This window comes from Penicillium bovifimosum (assembly GCF_028826915.1).
Source record: "Penicillium bovifimosum strain IBT 22155 chromosome Unknown utg000007l_segment0_segment0, whole genome shotgun sequence".
NCBI classification, from domain to species: domain Eukaryota; kingdom Fungi; phylum Ascomycota; class Eurotiomycetes; order Eurotiales; family Aspergillaceae; genus Penicillium; species Penicillium bovifimosum.
Window position 1 is genome coordinate 903,266 of NW_026622716.1, and position 20,532 is coordinate 923,797.

At 51.1% G+C, this 20,532-nt stretch overlaps 9 protein-coding genes across 9 annotated transcripts; 2 read left to right on the forward strand and 7 right to left on the reverse strand.

The window, feature by feature from the left end:
- Positions 1–802: 802 nt before the first annotated feature.
- Positions 803–2,761, reverse strand: N7515_009257 (ankyrin repeat domain-containing protein; the record flags this gene model as incomplete). Its single annotated transcript, XM_056670001.1, has 3 exons — positions 803–1,040; positions 1,096–2,349; positions 2,406–2,761. The coding sequence occupies 3 exons, from the start codon at positions 2,759–2,761 to the stop codon at positions 803–805; spliced, it is 1,848 nt and encodes a 615-aa protein (XP_056517800.1).
- A 415-nt stretch (positions 2,762–3,176) lies between these two features.
- Positions 3,177–3,665, reverse strand: N7515_009258 (uncharacterized protein; the record flags this gene model as incomplete). The annotated part of the gene is made up of 1 exon (XM_056670002.1): positions 3,177–3,665. One exon carries the CDS (start codon positions 3,663–3,665, stop codon positions 3,177–3,179), a length of 489 nt encoding a protein of 162 aa, XP_056517801.1.
- Positions 3,666–4,595: 930 nt separating this feature from the next.
- On the forward strand, positions 4,596–7,065 carry N7515_009259 (1,4-alpha-glucan branching enzyme GLC3; the record flags this gene model as incomplete). Its single annotated transcript, XM_056670003.1, has 8 exons — positions 4,596–4,632; positions 4,687–4,811; positions 4,862–4,961; positions 5,009–5,121; positions 5,191–5,882; positions 5,940–6,275; positions 6,331–6,961; positions 7,039–7,065. 8 exons carry the CDS (start codon positions 4,596–4,598, stop codon positions 7,063–7,065), a joined length of 2,061 nt encoding a protein of 686 aa, XP_056517802.1.
- Positions 7,066–8,180: 1,115 nt separating this feature from the next.
- On the reverse strand, positions 8,181–10,197 carry N7515_009260 (F1F0 ATP synthase subunit beta; the record flags this gene model as incomplete). The annotated part of the gene is made up of 6 exons (XM_056670004.1): positions 8,181–9,113; positions 9,180–9,496; positions 9,618–9,660; positions 9,723–9,808; positions 9,950–10,116; positions 10,187–10,197. 6 exons carry the CDS (start codon positions 10,195–10,197, stop codon positions 8,181–8,183), a joined length of 1,557 nt encoding a protein of 518 aa, XP_056517803.1.
- A 1,127-nt stretch (positions 10,198–11,324) lies between these two features.
- N7515_009261 (cytochrome c oxidase subunit IV family protein) lies at positions 11,325–12,117 on the reverse strand (the record flags this gene model as incomplete). Its single annotated transcript, XM_056670005.1, has 3 exons — positions 11,325–11,414; positions 11,507–11,700; positions 11,868–12,117. The coding sequence occupies 3 exons, from the start codon at positions 12,115–12,117 to the stop codon at positions 11,325–11,327; spliced, it is 534 nt and encodes a 177-aa protein (XP_056517804.1).
- An 821-nt stretch (positions 12,118–12,938) lies between these two features.
- N7515_009262 (actin-binding ADF family protein) lies at positions 12,939–13,647 on the reverse strand (the record flags this gene model as incomplete). The annotated part of the gene is made up of 5 exons (XM_056670006.1): positions 12,939–13,073; positions 13,135–13,183; positions 13,241–13,486; positions 13,570–13,580; positions 13,642–13,647. 5 exons carry the CDS (start codon positions 13,645–13,647, stop codon positions 12,939–12,941), a joined length of 447 nt encoding a protein of 148 aa, XP_056517805.1.
- Positions 13,648–14,523: 876 nt separating this feature from the next.
- N7515_009263 (glutathione S-transferase family protein) lies at positions 14,524–15,296 on the reverse strand (the record flags this gene model as incomplete). The annotated part of the gene is made up of 3 exons (XM_056670007.1): positions 14,524–14,905; positions 14,937–15,076; positions 15,144–15,296. The coding sequence occupies 3 exons, from the start codon at positions 15,294–15,296 to the stop codon at positions 14,524–14,526; spliced, it is 675 nt and encodes a 224-aa protein (XP_056517806.1).
- Positions 15,297–16,093: 797 nt separating this feature from the next.
- On the reverse strand, positions 16,094–17,762 carry N7515_009264 (SH3 domain protein; the record flags this gene model as incomplete). Its single annotated transcript, XM_056670008.1, has 3 exons — positions 16,094–17,474; positions 17,528–17,611; positions 17,668–17,762. 3 exons carry the CDS (start codon positions 17,760–17,762, stop codon positions 16,094–16,096), a joined length of 1,560 nt encoding a protein of 519 aa, XP_056517807.1.
- A 1,525-nt stretch (positions 17,763–19,287) lies between these two features.
- On the forward strand, positions 19,288–19,839 carry N7515_009265 (putative stress response RCI peptide; the record flags this gene model as incomplete). The annotated part of the gene is made up of 2 exons (XM_056670009.1): positions 19,288–19,345; positions 19,433–19,839. 2 exons carry the CDS (start codon positions 19,288–19,290, stop codon positions 19,837–19,839), a joined length of 465 nt encoding a protein of 154 aa, XP_056517808.1.
- Between the last annotated feature and the right edge of the window lie 693 nt (positions 19,840–20,532).

Here is a 20,532-nt window from a genome sequence, read left to right on the forward strand (position 1 = left end):
TACAAAGTACCTCAACACTGGACATATTCTGTATCGAAAGAAGAATCTCAAATTCAGCTCATTTGCGACCGATTAATCTATCATATCACTTTCCAAAGACCTTACACAATATCCCCTGTTCCTACCAACGATGCAGATCTCGATGGAGATCTCCAAGGAGGCAAGATAGCCAACCTCGTGTTTAGCATTTGCCTCTGAACTGTACCCTGCATGACATGTCAACCCTGGAATTCTCCGGTTATCCCAAATCTCAGCAAATGATATCCCAGTCCTCCAAAATCATGCCTTTTACCCCGTTTGGGGGCGGTTCGAGATCCATTCTTACGCCCCCGACGTAGCCGCCGATCACAATGCCAACCAATCGCACAGCCCCTTAGCCCCCCACTGCGGCTCCGCCACTGATCAATGCCCCTCTGGGCATCACTTCAAGAGAGTGAGAGGCTGAGTGTTAGGCTCTGTGCTATTTCTAATGAGACGAGGTCCTCGTAAGGCAGAATTTGAGCCTGAGGGTCTATGTCTAACCTGGTCTGTACTGCATAATAACTAAGATCCAGGGGATTTGGCTAGGAATTAAGCTGATCTTGCTATCTTGGTAGTACATGTAGGATAGTACAACGTGCATTGTGTTCTTTGCCTCCTTTAGATGCGAGAGACTGTTTTGAATATAACGTGTTGGTGTAAGTTGATGATAGTACACAGTACACTACCACATAGAGCAAGCCCTGAATACCGCACTCATCCACCATATCCATGGATCCCGATTCAATGTACCAAACAAAACACCCCAACCCACACTCTAACATCAACAATACTGAAACCTCCCTAGAGGATAAAACCCAAACTCCGCAAAAAGCTTAACAACCTCCCCCCTCCTCAACCTCCTCGCATACTCCATAACCGACTCCCTCCCAACCTTGACAAACGGATCCGCCCCCCAAACCAAAAGAAGCCTAACCATCCCAATCTCCCCCACCATAACCGCCTTCCACAACGGCGTCTGCGCCCTCCCCAACCCCCCTAACATCCACTCCAGCCCCATACTTCAGCAGTATCCCCGCAACCCTCATATTCCCATTAACAGCCGCAGCCGCCAACGCCGTCTCCCCCTTCCCACCAACCGCATCCACGTCCGCCCCGCACCCCAGCAAAAGCTCCACGATCCGGTCCTGTCCGTACGCAGCCGCCAGTGCCAGTGCCGTCTTGCCTGTATTCTGTCCCGCGTTAGGGTCCGCGCCGGAAGCGAGGAGGGTGCGGACGAGACGGTCGTAGCCGCGGCTGGCGGCGGCGCTGAGGGCTGTTTCGCCGGAGAGGGATTGGGTGTTTGGGTCTGCGCCGTGGGCGAGGAGGAGACGGGTTATGGATTCGTGGTTGAAGGAGACGGCGGCCATTAGGGGGGTTTGGGAGGTTGTGTTTTGGGTGTTTGGGGAGGCGCCTTTGAGGAGGTGGGATTGCACTTGCGGGTGGTTGCCGGTTATTATGGAGGTTATGAAGGGTTCCTTTGAGTTGGTGAGGTCCCAGAGGAGGCGGGTTAGGCGGTGGGGTTGTTTGGGGGTTGGGGGCACTTTGAAGGGGGTTAGGTCTGGTTTTGGGGGGATTGGAGATGGTGATGGAGATGGGGGTAAGGATATGGGGATTGGGAGGTTGGCGTCGCGGTATTCTTCCTGCTGTTCGGTGAGGACTGGGATTGGGAAGTTCTCTGATGGTTGGGTGGGTAGGGCTTGTTTTTGGGTATCGGTTGAATCTTGGATTTCAATCATAAGGGGTATTGGGAAGCTCTCTTTGGTGTCGGTAGAGTCTTTGATCTCTGTTGGAATGGGGATTGGGAGGTTCCCTTCCAGAAGTGCCTCTTTCTCGGGATAGGGCTGGACCTGTTCTGGGTATGAACGTGGTCTAATTGAGGATGAAACGCTTTTTGGTGGAAGTTCTTGGTATGAACGTGGTCTATCTGAAAACGAAAGACCTTTGGGTGGAAGTGGGAGGAATGGAAGGCCAATGGGTTCATCTGCTAACCAGTCCTCGTCGTCCAGGTTCTCCCGAGGCTTCGATTGCACTGGCGTCGGTTCCATAGCCGAGACCCTATCGGTTGGTGCTGTTTGCTCCTCGGCGATGGACAGCGCATCTACCTCGTTGAACTTCTGCAAAGTCGACATAATGAGACTATGGTTCTCACTTGACAATTGCGGAGCAATACCGGCAGCAGCCAGTGCCTTCTGCAGTCGTGTCCAAGCTTCCTCTTTCTCAGAAGTTGAGCAATTCAAGACATCAGTCACAAGCGAAATTTCTTGCTTTCCAGCAACAATATCATCGGCAAGACAGCTCACCGCACGCTCAATCTCCCTCTGACACGATCTATAGCAATGTTAAAAACGCACTCAAACAAAACCCAAAGCTAACCATCGACACACATCATCAAATTCGCATTGACCTCATCAAGCGCAGAAGTCACCGACGAAAGCCGCGCTCTTATCTCAGATACCTGACTCTGAGCTCCAACCATATCGGGCTGCGACTGCAGCGTTTGCAATTCCAGCAGGACGCCATGACAACTCCGCACTCTTTTATTCAAGACTGCGAGATGCACGCAGCCTGCATCTAGTGAGGAGAGATACGTCTCGGTCGCGGTCAATGCGGCGAGAAGTGACCCGAGCTCGTTGTGGGCTTGGTTGGTCAGTGTCGTCCCGCGCGTTAACTCGTATAGGGTGTCGGCTAGCAGCCGGGCTGCGGTGGTCTGGGATGGGCGGCTGCCTACTGTATGTGACATGTTTGAGTTTTGAATCGGCAATGGGCCTGGAGAGTGAAATTCGACGTTAAATTGCCGAGTGGTTGGGGGCTGTGCGGGGCGTGGCGTGCAGCGCCCGATCGGGTGTTTTTGCCCCTGTTACTGTGGGCTGCTTCGAAATGGTCTGTGTTCTGGATATTAAACGGTGAATATAATCAATTCTACATAATAGGTTGAGTTGAAATTCAAATAGACTGAGAGAAGTAAAAGTGAAGATGTCGCGATCCGTGCTATAATTAGATGTTAGAACACATCCTCTAGTTAGGTACTAGTTAGACGATCTAATCTCTCGTGATTAGTCTACAAGTCCAGAAGATGAAGCCAATTAGACCAAACACAGTTCAATTTCAATCAAAACATTCTACAATAAACCAATAAAACCTTGAAACTCACCAAATCAGTGAACACCACGAACACCCCACCGAGTCTCAGTATAAACCATACTCTCCGGCAACGGCTCCCAAGTCAACAAAGGATTATAATCCTGAATCTGAAACAAATCATTAGCAACCATAAAGTCAGCAGTGTCGAGCTCCTGACCCGCCTCCTCTGCGGCCTCCAGATCCTCAATAGCCTGCACTATAGGGTGAGTAATGCGTTCGGTGACCAGACGCTGGAATTCACCGTGGAAGTGGTCCGTGGGCTTAAAGCGGATAGTCCTGCAGCGTGGCTCGTAGCGGGCCATCATCTCGGCGAGATCGATAATAGCGTCCAGCTGCTTGACGAGCTTGCGGAGGTTGCGGATGGTCTTGGAGCGGCGAGAGTCGCCGAGGCTGAGGTAGCGGCGCTCGTCGCAGAACTTGATGATGAAGTCTTCGCCAGCGGCGAGGAATTGCTTCTCGTAGTTGTGGGCTCCATCGGGGCGGTGGACGGGGCAGTGAGACATGGCTGTGGTGTGGATGAGATTGGGATGGAAGTAAATACCTGGTTCTGGATTGGGATGGGTGTTGTGACTGTGAGGAGGAGTTGCTTGGTGATGAGAGTTTGAAGGGTGGTTACTTCCAGCCTATTTATGTGATTTTCATAGATGAGGGATGAGTCTAGTAGACAAAGACTATGTTCGTGGACAAAGAAGACAATCAGCGATGCAAGGGGAGTATTCTTTGAATCTTTGTCGAGTCTTTGCCCTTGAGCAAGACAAAGATGGCTATTTCTGGAGTAGCATTCAAAGATTACTAGTCGTCAGATGTGCAGTCTATTGTATAGCCATATGTATGAAGTAGAAGAGCCAAGGCTTGAATTCAATGCTGGGTCGCCTGTCTAGGGCTAATAGAGTCACGGGCACAGACAGTGACAGACTCACACTTGGAAAACGGCAAGAGATTGGCCTGCCGCCTAGACGAGTGAAGTTGTCCAACATGTAGAGATTCAACAGTGTGACCTTGTTCTGTGCCTAGACGGGTACCTGCTTGATTGTGTTATTTTCGGACACAGTTCATGATAGAGAACGAGAATAGTATAGGAGGTGGGAAGTATTATCGCAGTATGTAGCTTAGCTATGGTAAACTGCCTGGGTCTGTTCCTGACAGCGGATCCGTTCCCGGCGATGAGCTCTCCACCAACCCCACTCAAGCAAGGCAGCTTGGAGAAGGATCTTGTTCAGAATTAGAGGGTCAACGTATGAATAGAATAGAACGAAGAGCATTCGAAAATAAAATCCCACTTTAATTCCACTTTAAAGCCCTAAAAATATCGACAAAGCGTTGAGGGGTTGATGTCACATGTTGAGATTCCCCGCTAGACTTCCTTGATCTGGGTCTGGACCTCTAGACTCTCCCCATCTTCTCTCCCCCTCAAGCTCTCAATTTCCCTCAAAATGTCGACAGATACTTCCATTCCCACAGATGGCACAGGTGAGCTACTATGCAAATGCTAATTGAATCTTGTACTAATTGTACTTCCTACAGGTGTCATCCAGCTAGACCCATGGCTGGAACCGCATCGCGATGTCTTGAAACACAGATTCCAAGTGGTCGAAACTTGGGCTAAGACGATTAAAGAGACAGAAGGTGGTCTGGACAAGTTCAGCAAGGTGAATTGATCCCCTTTCACTACGATTCACCATACTAATTCCCTTATCAGGGCTACGAAACCTTCGGTCTGCATGCGCAACCAAACGGCGAGATTAGATACCGTGAATGGGCCCCCAATGCAGTTGAGGCCTCTTTGGTCGGCGAATTTAGTACGTTATACAGGAAATGATTCAGGAGCTTCGACTGAGACTGGCAGACAACTGGGACCCCAAGGCCAACCCCATGACGAGGAACGAGTTCGGCATCTGGGATGTAACGGTTCCGGCAAAGGACGGCGCGGCCGCTATTCCCCATGACAGCAAGATCAAGGCAAGCATCCATGCCCATTGATAAGAATTAAAAAAAAAGATAGAAGATGGGCGCGCTAACCAATTACAGATCACAATGGTGCTCCCCAATGGCGAGCGTATCTACCGTCTCCCCGCATGGATCAAGCGTGTGGTCCAAGACCTCACAGTGTCCCCCGCATACGATGCTGTCTTCTGGAACCCGCCCGCGGAAGAGCGCTACAAGTTCCAGCACCCGCGGCCCAAGAAGCCCGAGAGCCTGCGCATCTATGAAGCGCACGTCGGCATCTCGTCGCCCGAGACGCGGGTCGCGACATACAAGGAGTTCACGAAGAATATGCTGCCCCGCATCAAGTATCTCGGATATAATGCCATCCAGCTGATGGCCATCATGGAGCACGCTTACTATGCTAGCTTCGGATACCAGGTTAATAACTTCTTCGCGGCCAGCAGCCGTTACGGTTCTCCAGAGGATCTGAAGGAGCTTGTTGATACTGCCCACAGTCTTGGACTGGTTGTGCTGCTTGATGTGGTCCACAGCCATGCTTCCAAGAACGTCATTGATGGACTCAATGAGTTCGATGGAACGGATCACCTTTACTTCCATGGGGGCGCCAAGGGCCGACATGAGCTGTGGGACAGCCGTCTGTTCAACTATGGGAACCACGAGGTGCTGCGTTTCCTTTTGAGTAACCTGCGCTTCTGGATGGAGGAATACCAGTTCGATGGATACCGCTTCGACGGCGTGACCAGCATGCTCTACACACACCATGGTATCGGAACGTATGTGCAACTGCTCTCTATTATACTCTATGCGCCCCCTCGCTAACTGAAAAATAGTGGCTTCTCTGGTGGATACCACGAGTACTACGGCCCATCCGTCGACGAAGAGGGCCTCACATACCTGACACTCGCCAACGAGATGCTACACGAACTCTACCCAGAGTGCATCACAGTCGCCGAGGACGTTTCTGGCATGCCCGCTCTGTGTCTCCCCCACAAGCTCGGAGGAGTCGGCTTCGACTACCGCCTAGCCATGGCCGTCCCCGACTTGTACATCAAGCTCCTAAAGGAAAGCACCGACGACGAGTGGGACATGGGCAACCTCTCCTTCACCCTAACCAACCGCCGCCACGGGGAGAAGACCATCGCCTACGCCGAGAGCCACGACCAAGCGTAAGCCCTCCCTTTTCCCCTTCCACAAACGCAAAACCAAACTAACAAATCCCAGCCTCGTCGGCGACAAATCCCTAATGATGTGGCTCTGCGACAAAGAAATGTACACCCACATGTCCACCCTCACAGAATTCACCCCGGTAATCGAACGCGGCATGGCCCTCCACAAAATGATCCGCCTAGTAACCCACTCACTGGGCGGCGAAGGCTACCTAAACTTCGAAGGCAACGAATTCGGCCACCCAGAATGGCTGGATTTCCCCCGCGAAGGAAACAACAATTCCTTCTGGTACGCCCGTCGCCAGCTAAACCTAACAGAAGACAAACTCCTCCGCTACCAGTTCCTGAACGAATTCGACCGCGGCATGCAGCACGCCGAGCAGAAGTACGGCTGGCTTGCGTCTCCGCAGGCGTACGTCAGCTTGAAGAACGAGACCGACAAAGTGCTTGTCTTTGAAAGGGCCGGTCTGCTCTTCATTTTCAATTTCAATCCGTCCAAGAGCTTCACGGATTATCGCGTTGGCGTTGAGGTCGCCGGCACTTATCGTATTGTGCTTGATACCGATGATAAGGTGTTTGGCGGGCTGGGGAGGAATCTTAAGGAGACCAGGTTCTTTACGACGGATTTGGAGTGGAATGGGAGGAAGAATTTTGTGCAGGTTTATATTCCTACGAGGACGGCTTTGGTATGTTCTTTCTCTTTTTCCCTTTCTCTGTGTTATCTCTTCTTCGGGTACTTTGCTGACATCTTCTTTCTTTGCAGGTCCTTGCTCTGGAAAGCACTCTGTAAGCTGCGCTGCTTACATTCGTCGTAGCTACATGCGGCTGAGTCTTGAGTCTTGACTGGAGTACCAACCGTCATGGCTGGTCCTAACAGTGCTCCTCTCTGATCTTTGCTATAATATGCTTGGACTGTTTTGTCTTAGAGTCTGGCTAATTCGTGTCTAATATCTGCATCTTCTTTTGTTTTTTAAATCTTTGTCTAGCCTGGTTTGCATATCTCATATACTGTTTTATCGTGAAGATTCATTGTAGTATCCATGGGTAGTTAGAGAGCGTGGATTAAGACAAGCTTGTATTGCAGATGATATAGAGAGAAACATTAGGTATGAAGAGAAGCTTAGATGAATTCATATGATAGGTAGGTTGCTGGATGTACTCGAACTTATGAAACCTTAGGATGAACTACAGACAGCTAGCCCTACCCTGAATGAGCAAGCCTAATAAGACATGCCCTACCGATACTAACATCTACATGATACAGCCACATCTACAGCAATCTACTAAAGAGAGGAACAAGTGACAAAGGAAAAGATGTCGAGAATCAGGTTTTGAGCTCTAAATACACAGAATAATGAAACACGCCGGTCAAGGGGTTTGTGTAAGGTATCTCCAATCCAGACCGGCTTTGACTAATCTCATCGACTCGCTAACATAGACAGCTCATCAAGCATTTCTCCCCGTCTCCAAGCCCAACAGAACCCCAAGCTCAAGCTCCAAATCCCAAAGACCAATCTTCGATATCAGTATCTCCCCGTAACTTCATATTCCCTGCTCGTCCTTTCGGAGCGAGTCTAGAAAGAAACAAACAACGATTCCCAACAACGCGGACAACGACCATGCAGCGGAACTGAGAATGAGAAGAATCAAATCCCTTTTCTTGTTGCATTTGGCTTTCTCTCTTAGATCGGGTAATGTACACGCCTCAAAAAGGGGAAATGGTTGTTGTCCGCGTACAACGTTGGAACATTTTGAATGTTCTGACAAAGGGAATTAAATGAAACCGGGAGAACCAACAAAGAAAAAGGGGAACAAGGGGAAGGGGAAGAGTGAGCCAGGAGAGGAAGGGCTGTGAAGACGGAGGAAAGTTATGACGGCGCTAGCTAGCAAATGATAAAATTACATTTAGGCGCTGCCCTCGAGCTCAGCCAGAATCTTCTCACCCTTGGCGCGAGCAGCCTGGATGTCGCCAACCATGTAGAAGGCGGCCTCAGGGAGATCGTCACCCTCACCAGCAATGATGGCCTTGAAGGAGGCAATGGTGTCCTTCAGGTCAACGAGGGTACCCTCGATACCAGTGAAAACCTGGGCGACAGCGAAGGGCTGGGACAGGAAACGCTGGAGCTTACGGGCACGCTCGACAGTGAGCTTATCAGCCTCAGACAACTCGTCCATACCGAGAATAGCAATGATATCCTGGAGAGACTTGTACTCCTGGAGCATCTGCTGGACACGGCTGGCGGTGTTGTAGTGCTCGTCACCGATGATACGGGGGTCGAGCATACGGGACTTAGAGTCGAGAGGGTCGACAGCGGGGTAGATACCCAACTCGGAGATACCACGGGACAACACAGTGGTGGCATCCAAGTGAGCGAAGGTGGTGGCGGGGGCGGGATCAGTCAGATCATCAGCAGGCACGTAGACGGCCTGGACGGAAGTAATAGATCCCTTGTGGGTGGTGGTGATACGCTCCTGCATGACACCCATGTCGACAGCCAGGGTGGGCTGGTAACCGACGGCAGAGGGGATACGACCCAAAAGGGCAGACACCTCGGAACCGGCCTGGGTGAAACGGAAAATGTTGTCAATGAAGAGCAGCACGTCCTGACCCTCCTCATCACGGAAGTACTCGGCAATGGTCAGACCGGTCAGGGCAACACGGGCACGGGCACCGGGGGGCTCGTTCATCTGACCGAAGACGAGAGCGACCTTGGACTCGCCATCAAGCTGGATGACACCAGTCTCCTGCATCTCGTGGTACAGATCGTTACCCTCACGGGTACGCTCACCGACACCACAGAACACGGAGTAACCACCGTGGGCCTTGGCGATGTTGTTCTAAAGGGGGAAAATTGTAAGCAAATTATACATTTTCACAAAGGGGATCGGAAAATGAATCCTTACAATCAGCTCCTGAATGAACACAGTCTTGCCGACACCGGCACCACCGAAGAGACCAATCTTACCACCACGGGCGTAGGGGGCAAGGAGATCGACGACCTTGATACCGGTGACGAGAATCTCGGCAGAGGTGGACTGGTCGACGAAGGCAGGGGGATCAGCGTGGATGGGGGCGAACTTGGTGGCCTTGACGGGACCACGCTCGTCAATGGGGTCACCAGTGACGTTGATAATACGGCCAAGGGTGGCAGGGCCGACGGGGATACTGATGGGAGCACCAGTGTCCTCAGCGACAACACCACGGGAGAGACCCTCGGTACCTATTAACATGACGTTAGTTGCAGCTCTTGGTTGTCGGGACAGCGCACTCGGTGGGTCTCCCGATCGGGAAGGAGACCGACACGGTGGCCACGAAAGGGGGAGAAGGGGGTTCAAGCTTACCGTCCATGGCAATAGTACGGACGACATTCTCACCCAAGTGTTGCTGTTAGGCAATTGTTAGCTTTGATGCGACTGAATCAAGGTTCCACCAATCAGATCACGTACAGCAACCTCCAGAACGAGCTTCTGGCCGTTGTTGGTGGTGGTGATAGCGTTGTAGATAGCAGGGAGGTTATCCGTGTCGAACTTCACTGTAAAATGGCGAATAGAAAGTCAGATTCTGGTTTTGTTGATGATTTGGGGTTGATTGCGATGGTTTTGGTGATGGATTGGGTCCAGGGAAAAGATTTTCGCGAGGGTCCCAATTCGATCAGGGAGTCGACAACACGTACCGTCAACGACGGCACCAATGACCTGGTGAACCTTGCCGGTCAGGTGGGCACCGGAGCTAGCGTAACGAGCAAGAGCCGGGAGAGCATTTGAGCGGATGGGCTGGAAGGCGCGGGCGACGGGGGTCGTCCGGGCAAAAGCAGCCCTCCCAAAGGACCGGGCGAGACCGCTAGAGAAATTAAAATTAGTATCAAAATGAAAAGAGAAAGATCAAGAATATTGAAATCTTAAAATCATACCTCTTGAACATGATGACGGTGTTGAAGAGCTAAATGTGATGAAAGGGAGAGGTGAGGTTGGAACGGGAAAAGAGGGAAGAAGAGGAAGGGAAGAGGTTGGTGGATGGGGACTGGTCGCCCTTAGCCTTTCCGGGGCGGTTTTGCCGACGATCCCGTGATGAACCGAACACCAACTTGAGCTTTCTACAAGGAATACAGCTTGATCTAAATGTTTAGAAGTGTTTTTCTTTGGAATATGAATAATTAATTTAATGATATCTCAATCTTCACTGTCTTTGATGTGCCGTGGTGAAGTGTTGACCGAGGGAGCTCAGCCCGTTGCCCTGGAATTCGCGCACACACACCCAGGCTTGGCGGCCGGGTGCAGGGAGCCACAGCATTGTCTGAATAACCTGACATCGTTCTCCAAGCAAAAGACCTGAGGATATATTCTAGTGAGATATCAGTTGGGTTTGACTATCAGGGGTATTGGAATTGGCATGTATCAAGGTCAATGGCCCTTTGGTCCGAGGTGGAATGGGAAATCTCTGACGTGTTAGGTCCGAAACCGGGTCAACCTTATAAGAACGTATTGTCCGGAACTTATACTCCTCCTTGAAGCTAATGTTATGTTAGCATATAAAATGCATATTATTCTGTGATTCTACTCATGATTAGATCCAAAATATCATATCCATCATGTTATTCTTCCGTCACCATCGAAACCACCGTGTCCCGCTGTGAAAAAACAGGGATTCTCCGCACTTCTGCATTGGTTCCGAATAACTCCGTAGTACCGCAAGCCATCTCGGACCTGCGCAGGACATACTACATGTACATTCATACAACATACAAATATACGCTCTATGATATATATTCTAAAATGAAAAACATATTCTCTATGGCTACAAAAGGAATACATTGATTACAGCACGGTACGGGATACACGCATTTTCGGATGCTGGCCAACAAAGATAGAAATGGGAAACAGTCGACGGCTGCGCGCACGGGCGGAGGCCCATCCTCCGATTCATAGACATGCTGAACATGGCTATAGAAAGAGTAGCTTGGAATAGAAACGACTCCTGGGTCGTGCGATGGTTGCCGCCGTCCGTCATGCGTAGATATCAAATTATTCCCGGTCGGAAAACCGGCACACTTATGACTTCTCGAGAGGGGGGCTCTGGACGAAGCCCTTGCCTTGGTAACCCTCTTTGCTGATGCCGTGGATGGGGTTGATCTTCTCTTTCTGTAGCGCGATAGGTTAGCATCGTTCAATCGGGCTGCCAGGGGCAGAGACTTCTTCCGACGGCGGTCGGAAGAGGATGAGGAAATATGTACCAGAGCGTATTCGTTGGAGGCCTCCTGCCACTCCTTGGACATGGTAGCGGGCTGCTTGCCGGCGAATGAGTGGATACCGTAGAAGAGGGCAACGGAGACGACGGTGAGCTGGGCCACCTTGCCGAAGATGCGCCAGCCCTCACCCTTGGGGGCCTGGGCGCGGGGACCGTGGGCACCGAAGGCAATGTAGTAAGCTATATCAGAAAAGCGATACATGTCAGTGAATATGGCCAATTGCAAGAACAATCCTGGTGCATTTGAGGGGGGTCGGACATTCCATGGCATATAGCCTCGGAAGTCGCAGGGTAGTCGCAGTGAAAGTGCATCTTTCACGTCCACATATTATAAGGATATAACGTACCGGCCTTCTTCTCCTGGAGGGTCATAGTGTGCCAGTCGACCTTCATGCGGTCACGGAGCTGCATCCAGAGCTCGGCCTGCTCCTGAGGGGGCATGCCCTCCCAGCGCTTCTCGATGTTGGCGAGGGTGGGGTTGGGAATGGCATGGTCCGAAGCAGAGCGGGTCTGCAGAGCGTTCACAGAAGCAGTCGGGGCAGCACGGATGGCTGCGGTGCTGCGAGGGACAGCGCGAGCGGCGTTGCGAAGAAACATTGTGCGGCAGGTGGGAGGTGGCAGTACCACGTCGAATTGGGTTCAATTGGAGAGGTTAAAGACGGTTTGTGAGTTTAAAAAAGCCAGAGAGCACGCCAGGACACGGCTGAGGGGAGAGTCGAGGGGGGTCGTGGATGGAGAATGACTTGAAGACGTTTCTTGTGGTGAGGTGGAAAGGCGAGGATCCGGTCGGGACTAGCGCGGTTTGGGTTTGGCTGCCTTCTCATTGGCTCCTGACCCAACCCGGGTCTCTGCCCGTGATAAGCATCATCATTCTCACCATATGGCATGATCTTGGTGGTTTATGGAATAGTATTCGTTATTTGACCGACAGTATGTCTTTTTCTCCAATCTCAGCCAGCTTCTCGGGTCTTTTAACCACCATCGGAACCTTTAGCCGCTCGGATACACACCAGCCAGTCGACCACTGACCTAGTTGTTAAGGCCAGGAGCTGCCAATTATTTAGCTAGTCTACACTCCACAACCAGAACGACACATTTGAGCTCATCATATGAAATCTAGCCAATATGCAGCAACCTGTCCGCTACCCGCGATACCCTCAATCTGATACAGATGGAACTCAAGCCATGATGGAAAGCTTGGAAAGAGTTTAGGGGAAAAGGCTGAAAAAGAAATCAGGACTCTCCGGGCCTCGCGCCAAATGAATATGAAACACGGGCCAAGTCGTAACGGTCTTGCATTGCAACTAAGAAAAACGGGACAACGGTGTGCAGAGAAGGTTATGAGTTGAACGTTCCGCGGGGTCGTCAAGGGCGCACCCCTACCAGTCGCGCAGCCCGGATCCAGCCGGCGCTAACATCTATGCCTTGCCACCGCTGGCCTCCTTCAGGACTGTCTTCCACTCAATGTCGGACTTGTCATCGGCGTGGATGGAAGTGACGACGTTGAGAGCGTTCTTGAGAACCTCACGGGTGCTGGCGTAGATCATGGACCACTGAAAGGAAGCGAAAGGGTTAGCTATTGGGTCTGGAGCCAGACTCGAGTGGGAAACTTACGAGAGTGGGGGTCTCGCTAGGCACCCAGGAGATGAAGATGATCTTGCTTCTGTATGCACAATCAGGTCAGTGGGAGGCCAACAATCTCAATTACGGGGATGCGCACCGCTTGCCCTCGCCAGCAATCTCGTACTCAACGTCGTAGACGGCGTAGCGGGGGGAGGGACGACCGAGGCTGTCCTTGGCATCGGCGAGCTCGTTACGGAAGACCTCGTAGTCCTGGTCCTTGCCGACTGAGTCTACGACAACCGATTTCTTGTCATCGGCGATCTTGTAGATGATGTACTTGGTCTTTCCGTGGCTCCGGCTGAAGTCCTGGAAGGCGGTGATGCAGTCATCCTGGATCTGGACACTGTAAGGGGAAAGTGTCAATAAACGGTAGCAGTGAGGGGAAACCGATCGTGAGTGCGGGAAGTGTAGACGTCGATGACTTACCCTGATGCGAGCTGCGCAAAATCGAGGTTAGACTTGAGACTCTATAACATAGGGGTATGAATCAGTACTAACCGACATGTCTGCTTTTTAGATGAGGGTGACAGAAAAACAAGGCTGTCTAGATACACTCGCATGCGATGTCAGTGGCTGAAATGGGGCAAACTCAGGGGTTTTCTGAGTTTCTCGGATTGTTGAGGGTGTTCCAAGTGGCATGCTCACCAATTACTTACAGGAATTGAAGGGAGCGGAGGTCAAACAACGGAGACGTATGAGACGGGGAAGATGGAGTTTGAGGGGTGAATCGTTGCCCAGGTGTTGCCCTGGCCATGGTGGGGGTGGCTGCACGTGATATCAGACTCGCCATCGTTGCAGTATTCGGTACGAGGCTATGAGTTCACAACTCGAGTGACATGCGCAGATTTGATATACTGAATCTATTCCTAGCTTGACTACTCAGGACTAGGTCATTGAGGGCATTGCTACATGATCACAGATATAGAAATTCCGCGTAAGCTATTGCTGAGCCTAAGCTCCTTAACTAAGTATTCTCTTCCCTTGTCTCGGGGCTAATCTCCAGTGACTTGTGTAAGGTAATCCGTACCAGGCACAGCTGCCAGCATTAGGGTTGTCCAAAATCACATTACTTTCCTAGCAACTTAGTCTAGCTGCATATCATAGATGTACAGGAGTGAACAGTTGAGCCTCGACGCTGCCAATGTGGGCATCTGCAGGCTAAAATTGGCCTTCAACCATGGGACACGTCAAATGGCTATTTTTGTCCCAGGCCCACTATGCCACTGACGTGGTTTAAGTGGTTGATTGAAGCACAGGAGATGATTTATTCTTGTCTGCATGTACCAAATACTACATTTTACACATGTAAGCTTGCATTGACCTTTGTTGAAGTATTCATTGATCATTCCTACCCTCCTAATATCAAAACCAGACCTATCCCTAAATCTTAGGCGCAAATTTAGCCCTCATCTTATCAGCATTAGCCTTCTCATCCCAGATAAAGTTAACACTCTCATGCGCAACAGTCGCCTCAGCCCAGCGCTTAAACCTCGGAGTCTGCTCAAGCAAAGCAGTAAACTTGCTTGAAACAAGGCCATGCTCCGGCTTCGCGAAACCCAGAATCCTTAGCAAGAAAGATCCAGACTGAACCTCCGCCAAAGTCAACTTCTCACTTCCACCAAAGAATGGACCGCGACCCTCCGTATCCGCCAGCAGGGGCTCAATCTCCTTCACAATAGCAGCGACCAGTTGCTCGGCGGCGGCATCGCGCTCGGCGTCATTGGCAGCACGCAGACTAGCGAAGAAGTGCGGGACGACCTTGCTGAAGAAGGCGTCGACGAAGAAGGTTAGACGTGCGCGGTAGAGGGCGTTTGTAGCTGGGGAGGAAGGGGGGGAGGAGGTGGGATGGGTGCGCGTCGGCGATGAATTGGGCGACGATGCCGGATTCGGTGATTATTTCCCCGTTGTAGGAAAGACTCGGGACGAGACCGCGCTGAAGGGTGGGTGTTAGTATGCAATGTCGGGATGGTGAGGCTGTGGTGAGAGCGTTTGGGGCTTACGGGGTTGATCTCAAGGTACCACGGCTCGCGCGGGGTGTTCAGGTCGATTGTGACCTCCTCGTACTCGAGGCCGGTCTCCTTGAGCGCGATGTGTGCGCGGTGGGCCCATGGGCAGAGACGGTTGGTGTAGAGGATGAGCTTTGGGGAGGACATTATGTGTTGGTCTTAGGTAGGTTCGGAGTGAAAGAATGAAGAGGAAGGGAGGGAGGGAGAGGAAGGTAAGTTATATAAAGTGATAGACGCCATTATGTGTTTTCATTGCGTATTCCGGGGTTCCAAGAGGGGTTGGATTAGTAAATCAAGTGGTTGGAAATACGTGATTGGAAATGCCCGGATGAATCCATTTCCCAAACTTGCCGACGGGTGGATACAAAGCCGATGTGGGGGAATTAACAGAGAGCTCCTCAGTAGCTCTCACTCTTCCTTCTATGTATCTAGACGATATTTTGCATGTCAAGCAAGGTCCAGCTTTGATGAAATTGGTCTAATTATGTACATACATTAAAGCGTGCACTATATGTGTCCGATATCTTCTGAGCAACCCGCCTTCGGCGGGGTCATCCATCGGGATAGAAGTGGTCCAAGTGGCAGTCCGATGTATAGTACGCAAAAAGACAGGGCGAGAGATGCTCTAGGTCAAAGAGCACAATGGCCAAGTCCGATTCGCCAGCGACCGGTTCCACACATATTAAGTGAAGAAAGAAGGTAAGATAATGTCAAAGATAGGGAAAGGACGAGATGACACCGTCATAAAATGGGGGGTATATCGAATACGAGTATAAAAGAGCATTGAGGCGACCTTGGGGTCGGTGGGGGGGGGGGATGGCCAGCCCTAGGTGTATGGAAAAGCACATGGGATCGATCGCGAAAGCTGGAAGACGAAACAGAAGCATCAACACGCTGTCGTCAAGACGTAAGTTGCATGAAAAACTGAGCATTGAGAGCCGTGCTCAAACTTCTTGGTCTTCCTGGCCACCGTCGATGATCTTGCGCCAGTGCTGCGGTAGACAGATGCAGACCAAAGGGAAGGCCTTGATCTCCCCTGATGGCAAGGGTGACGAAGTGCCAGGCAGGCGCGAGCCGTTCGAGACGCCACTGTCGCGCTGCTCGCGATGGTTCACGTCTAGGTCCTCGGCTCGCTCAGGGAGTCGCACACCCGTCGCCCAGCCGTCGTCCCAGATGCCAATCACCTTGAGCATCTCACCTCGGTCAAGTTCGAACTCGTCGCCCGCTCTGGGGGAGTAAGCCCAAAGGACGGCTACTTTGTCTCCCGCATGAATCTCATCTTGGGAGTAGTAATCGCGGAAATACGACAGCTGCTCTGATCGACCACTGGTTACTTGCTCGGGGGAAGAGTATTGGTTCGTGGGACCGGAGCGAGGCGAGCTGTCGCTTTCTAGTCCAGCCAGAACCGAACTGCTCGAAAGTGACCCGTGGCGTTTCCCAGTCACAGGAGGGATCCTCTTGGACATAGCCCCTGGGCTGGCACTCATGCCTTCTGAGTCTGACGTGTCGCTGTACTTGGCTCCGCTTCCGTACATGGCTGCAGAGGTGCGCGAATAAGCAGGCGACGAACTAGGCATCTCGCGAAGAGCGGACATCCGTGTGACACGACCACCCGGAACGATGTTGTATGTTGGACTTGTAGGCTGCTGCATCGAAGGTGACCCGCCCTTTCGCTGTGGGTTCGGTTGGTTGAGGGCAACTTCGTTCCGATTTTCACGACGGCGGCGGCGCATGAAAATGCAGAAGAAGGCGATAAGAGAAGCGAGAATGGCGGCGCCTACGACGGAGCCAATCACGATTCCAGCAATGGCGCCGCCTGACAGGCCATGGCTAGCAGCTGCGGTGGCGGACGGAGAGGGAGTGAGAGGTGGTAGAGTGACAGTTGGCACCGCGACACCCTCGCAGCGGGTCGTCGCGTTGGATTTCGTGCAGCAGCTGTCAGTGCCGTTGACGCAATAAGTGCAGAGACCGATGGTGTTCGATGCAAAGCCACAGTTTTCGGGCTCGTTCGCAGATCCCTTGACACAATCTCCAGAAAGGGCGTCGCTTGGTTTTTGGCAGATGGTCAATTCGGCGTAAATCAGATCCGTGGAGTCCTTGTTGCTCTTGCCGCATAGGTCGGTATTGGCCACGGTCTCCTGCTCACTTCGGGCCCAAAGTGCGCATGTGTCGACACAGATTGGTAATGAGTCATTCGTCGAAAGTTTGCAGTCGGCTATTGAGCTTTGCACGACGCTGCTACACAGGACACTAGTTGTATACTGGGCATAGTAGTCGTTAGGGGCGCTCGAATTGAGGCCTTGGCAACCGAGCAAGTCCTCATACCTATGAGCGCATGTTAGTCACTCCCCGGTACCTTGGTGATGACCAACACGTACTTTGATGAGACATATGTCCCTCGGACATAGTTTTTTAATGAATCATCGAACTGTGTGAGGTTCGTTACTGTTTTGAGGAATGGGCTAGTAGCGCACTGTCAGCAATCATCTCATGTCTGACCAGGCGCGTTCCTACTCACAAGGTCGAATATAGGTTGGAATTGGTCGAAATAGACGAGCTACTCCAGGCAGGACACGCAGTTGACCCTGAGAGGGAAATGCAAGAGTTTGACATTGTCGGGCGCAAATTGGCGGCACGGTATATATGGACCTTCCTTGGGGCGATTCGAGCCGCGGAATGTGTCAATTGCGACCGAGAATGTTCAAAGCGTAGTCGGCACGAACTGCATGTCCAGATGAAGATTCGAACGAATTTAGAAGAGAAAAATGGTTGACCCCAGGCCACCGAAACTGCCCCAATGCCGAGGAGAAGAAGAACGCGAAGGAAGGTAAACGAGTGACTCGGGTTCTCAACGCCCGGAAGGAAAAAGGTTGAGCCCCTGGAGGTCGGAATTCGAATTGAAAAGGGAGTGAAGAAGAGGATGACAAGGTCTTTCTAAGATTGGAAGAAGACTGGACTCTGAGATGGTCTGGGCTTGTGGGTAACAGGGGCTGGGTAGAGACGAACTGGGTTCAGGAAAGGGCAGAAATTATGAAACACGGAGAGAAGGCATAAACTGTACAGGCGCTAAGCTTAATGTAATATTTTCACGATAGTTACAAATAATATAAGAATCTCAACGCAATAATCGAGTCGACTGGTCTTAAAAGGGGGTGGAGTGTTGTTCCACTTTGTTTACTTTTTCTCTCTCTTTTTCAGTACTTCCAGGACTACGGAGTAGACTAGGACTCTTGTTCTTTGATCTCAACATCCAACCCAACTGATATTCCACAGATAATTAGGAGTTTGTGATTGGCGACGAACAGCTCTGTTCCTGAGTGCGTTGTGTTCATTTCCTGTCAGGGCCGTTCGGTTCTGGCGCGGTCCATCCTCCACTCACCAGCCTCGCTAGGGACCCATTAGCGTGCTTAAACAGGACGATCGCTATCACCTCTTGCCGGTGGCCCGCGTCTCGGTAAAATCCCAGGAATATTATTAGCAGGCGAAGAGTTTTCGATTATCTTCCGAACAACTGCCTTGCATCATGCAGGACAGACCGTTATATTGGATCTGTGTACGGATAGTACGTACATAGCACATTATATGAGTTATCAAGAGATCACTTGAGCATGCGAGGGTTATGCCGATTACCCCAATTTGCAGAAGTATAGGATACCTGGTCATTGTAAGCATATCCTTGGCAGCTGCAGGTACCAAATACTTAGCGCACTTGAGACCGCTATTATTATTGCAACAATAGCCTAAGGTGTACGGAGTAAACCCCCGCTTTTGCAGGCATCTGACGAGTTCGAAGGCGGTGCGGTCTCGACACAACGATCAAAGCGATAATAATCAGTTCAGACGCCTTTACTTGAGAGTGTACGGAGTAAGTGAGTGTACCATAGCAAGCTCCCTGAAATATGGAGTAGATCCAAGTTCTTCAGACAGTAAACAGAGTCCCGTGACTCTCGTGTCAGTGACAAGTCATGTGACCATTGACATCATCTGATCGGGGCAACCTGCGGTTCATCTGCGGACAGTCTACCATCAATCACATTCCTAAAGTCCAACGGCGGAGGCATCTAACGCATTGCAACATATCTTGTGTACTATTGACAACTCACATTTTACTATCAGAACCCACAAGCAGCCGTGAGCCATGTGCAGCTCCGACATTTTCCTGGCAGTACTCGCCGTCTTCTTCCCACCTATTGCAGGTAAGCCAAAGCGCGCAAATATCCTTCCCTTCCCCTACATCGCCATATCTCTATGATCAGCATGCTAATCAATATACCCCTCACCAGTCTGGATCAAGACCGGGTTCTGCACCGCAGACTCCTTCATCAACATAACTCTCACTCTGCTATGCTTCCTCCCGGGCCTCATCCATGCATGGTACATCATCCTCAAGTATCCGGAACAAAACTATGACGAGGCAGTCTACGAGCCCATCCCTGGTGGCGGGAGTCGACGACGCGATCTCGAGAACGGAAACGTCACCTACTACTATGTCTCACACCCGCACCCACAAGCCCACCCCCAGCGTGGATATGGCACAGTCAATGCTCAGCCCCAGCAGGCGCCTGCCCCGGCGAATAAATCACAGAACCAGAGTGGAGATGGTGGGAACGCTGGTGGCAGCAGCGCCAACCCGCCGCCCACTTATGCTGAAGCTGTGAAGGGCGATAACAAGGTGCAGAATCACGAGTGAGACTGTGCAGGGACTCGCTAGCAGTGCTTGTGGATGGCGCGCAAGCCTATGTATCGTTGATTGATGTGTTGATCCCGAGCCAGGTGTACTCTCCATACCCTCCACTCTGCTGTTGTAAACGGCTTTTTACCGATGCATTTTGCTTTATGAGTTTTACGAAGGCATGTTCTATGTAATATTGGTTTTTATCGCTTTATTGATCGAGTCTGCTCTCTCGAGGCTCTGGTGCGGCTATTAGCTTTACCTCTTGATTCTGGAGGCATTCCACATTAAGCGAGCTTTCCGTCGAGTCCTGGGTATATAGCATTCCATGTCTATTGCTGGTTGAATATTTGTGCACGGGTCATTCTATGATGGAAGTGTAGAGGCTTTAGTTGGCGGACATCCATACCTACCTACAATTTTTACACATAACGGGCGAGGTGGTAGGTACCGGGCTAGGTCTTGACGATACATATCACTGCTAATCGGGGGTTGACGGACTCCCTATTTCTTGAACTGAACTGCAACCTACGAACCTTGGAATACAATGAATCGAACTACTTTGAAGCACTTAACAAATATCAGAATATCGAGTTTCCATTCCTTCGGCATGTTCAGTTCTCTCAGGTACTCGGAGCTATGGATGTCTCGTAGAACAAATTCGGAGAATTGGAGAAATCGAACAAATTCCTTCCTTCACCCCAAAGGAAT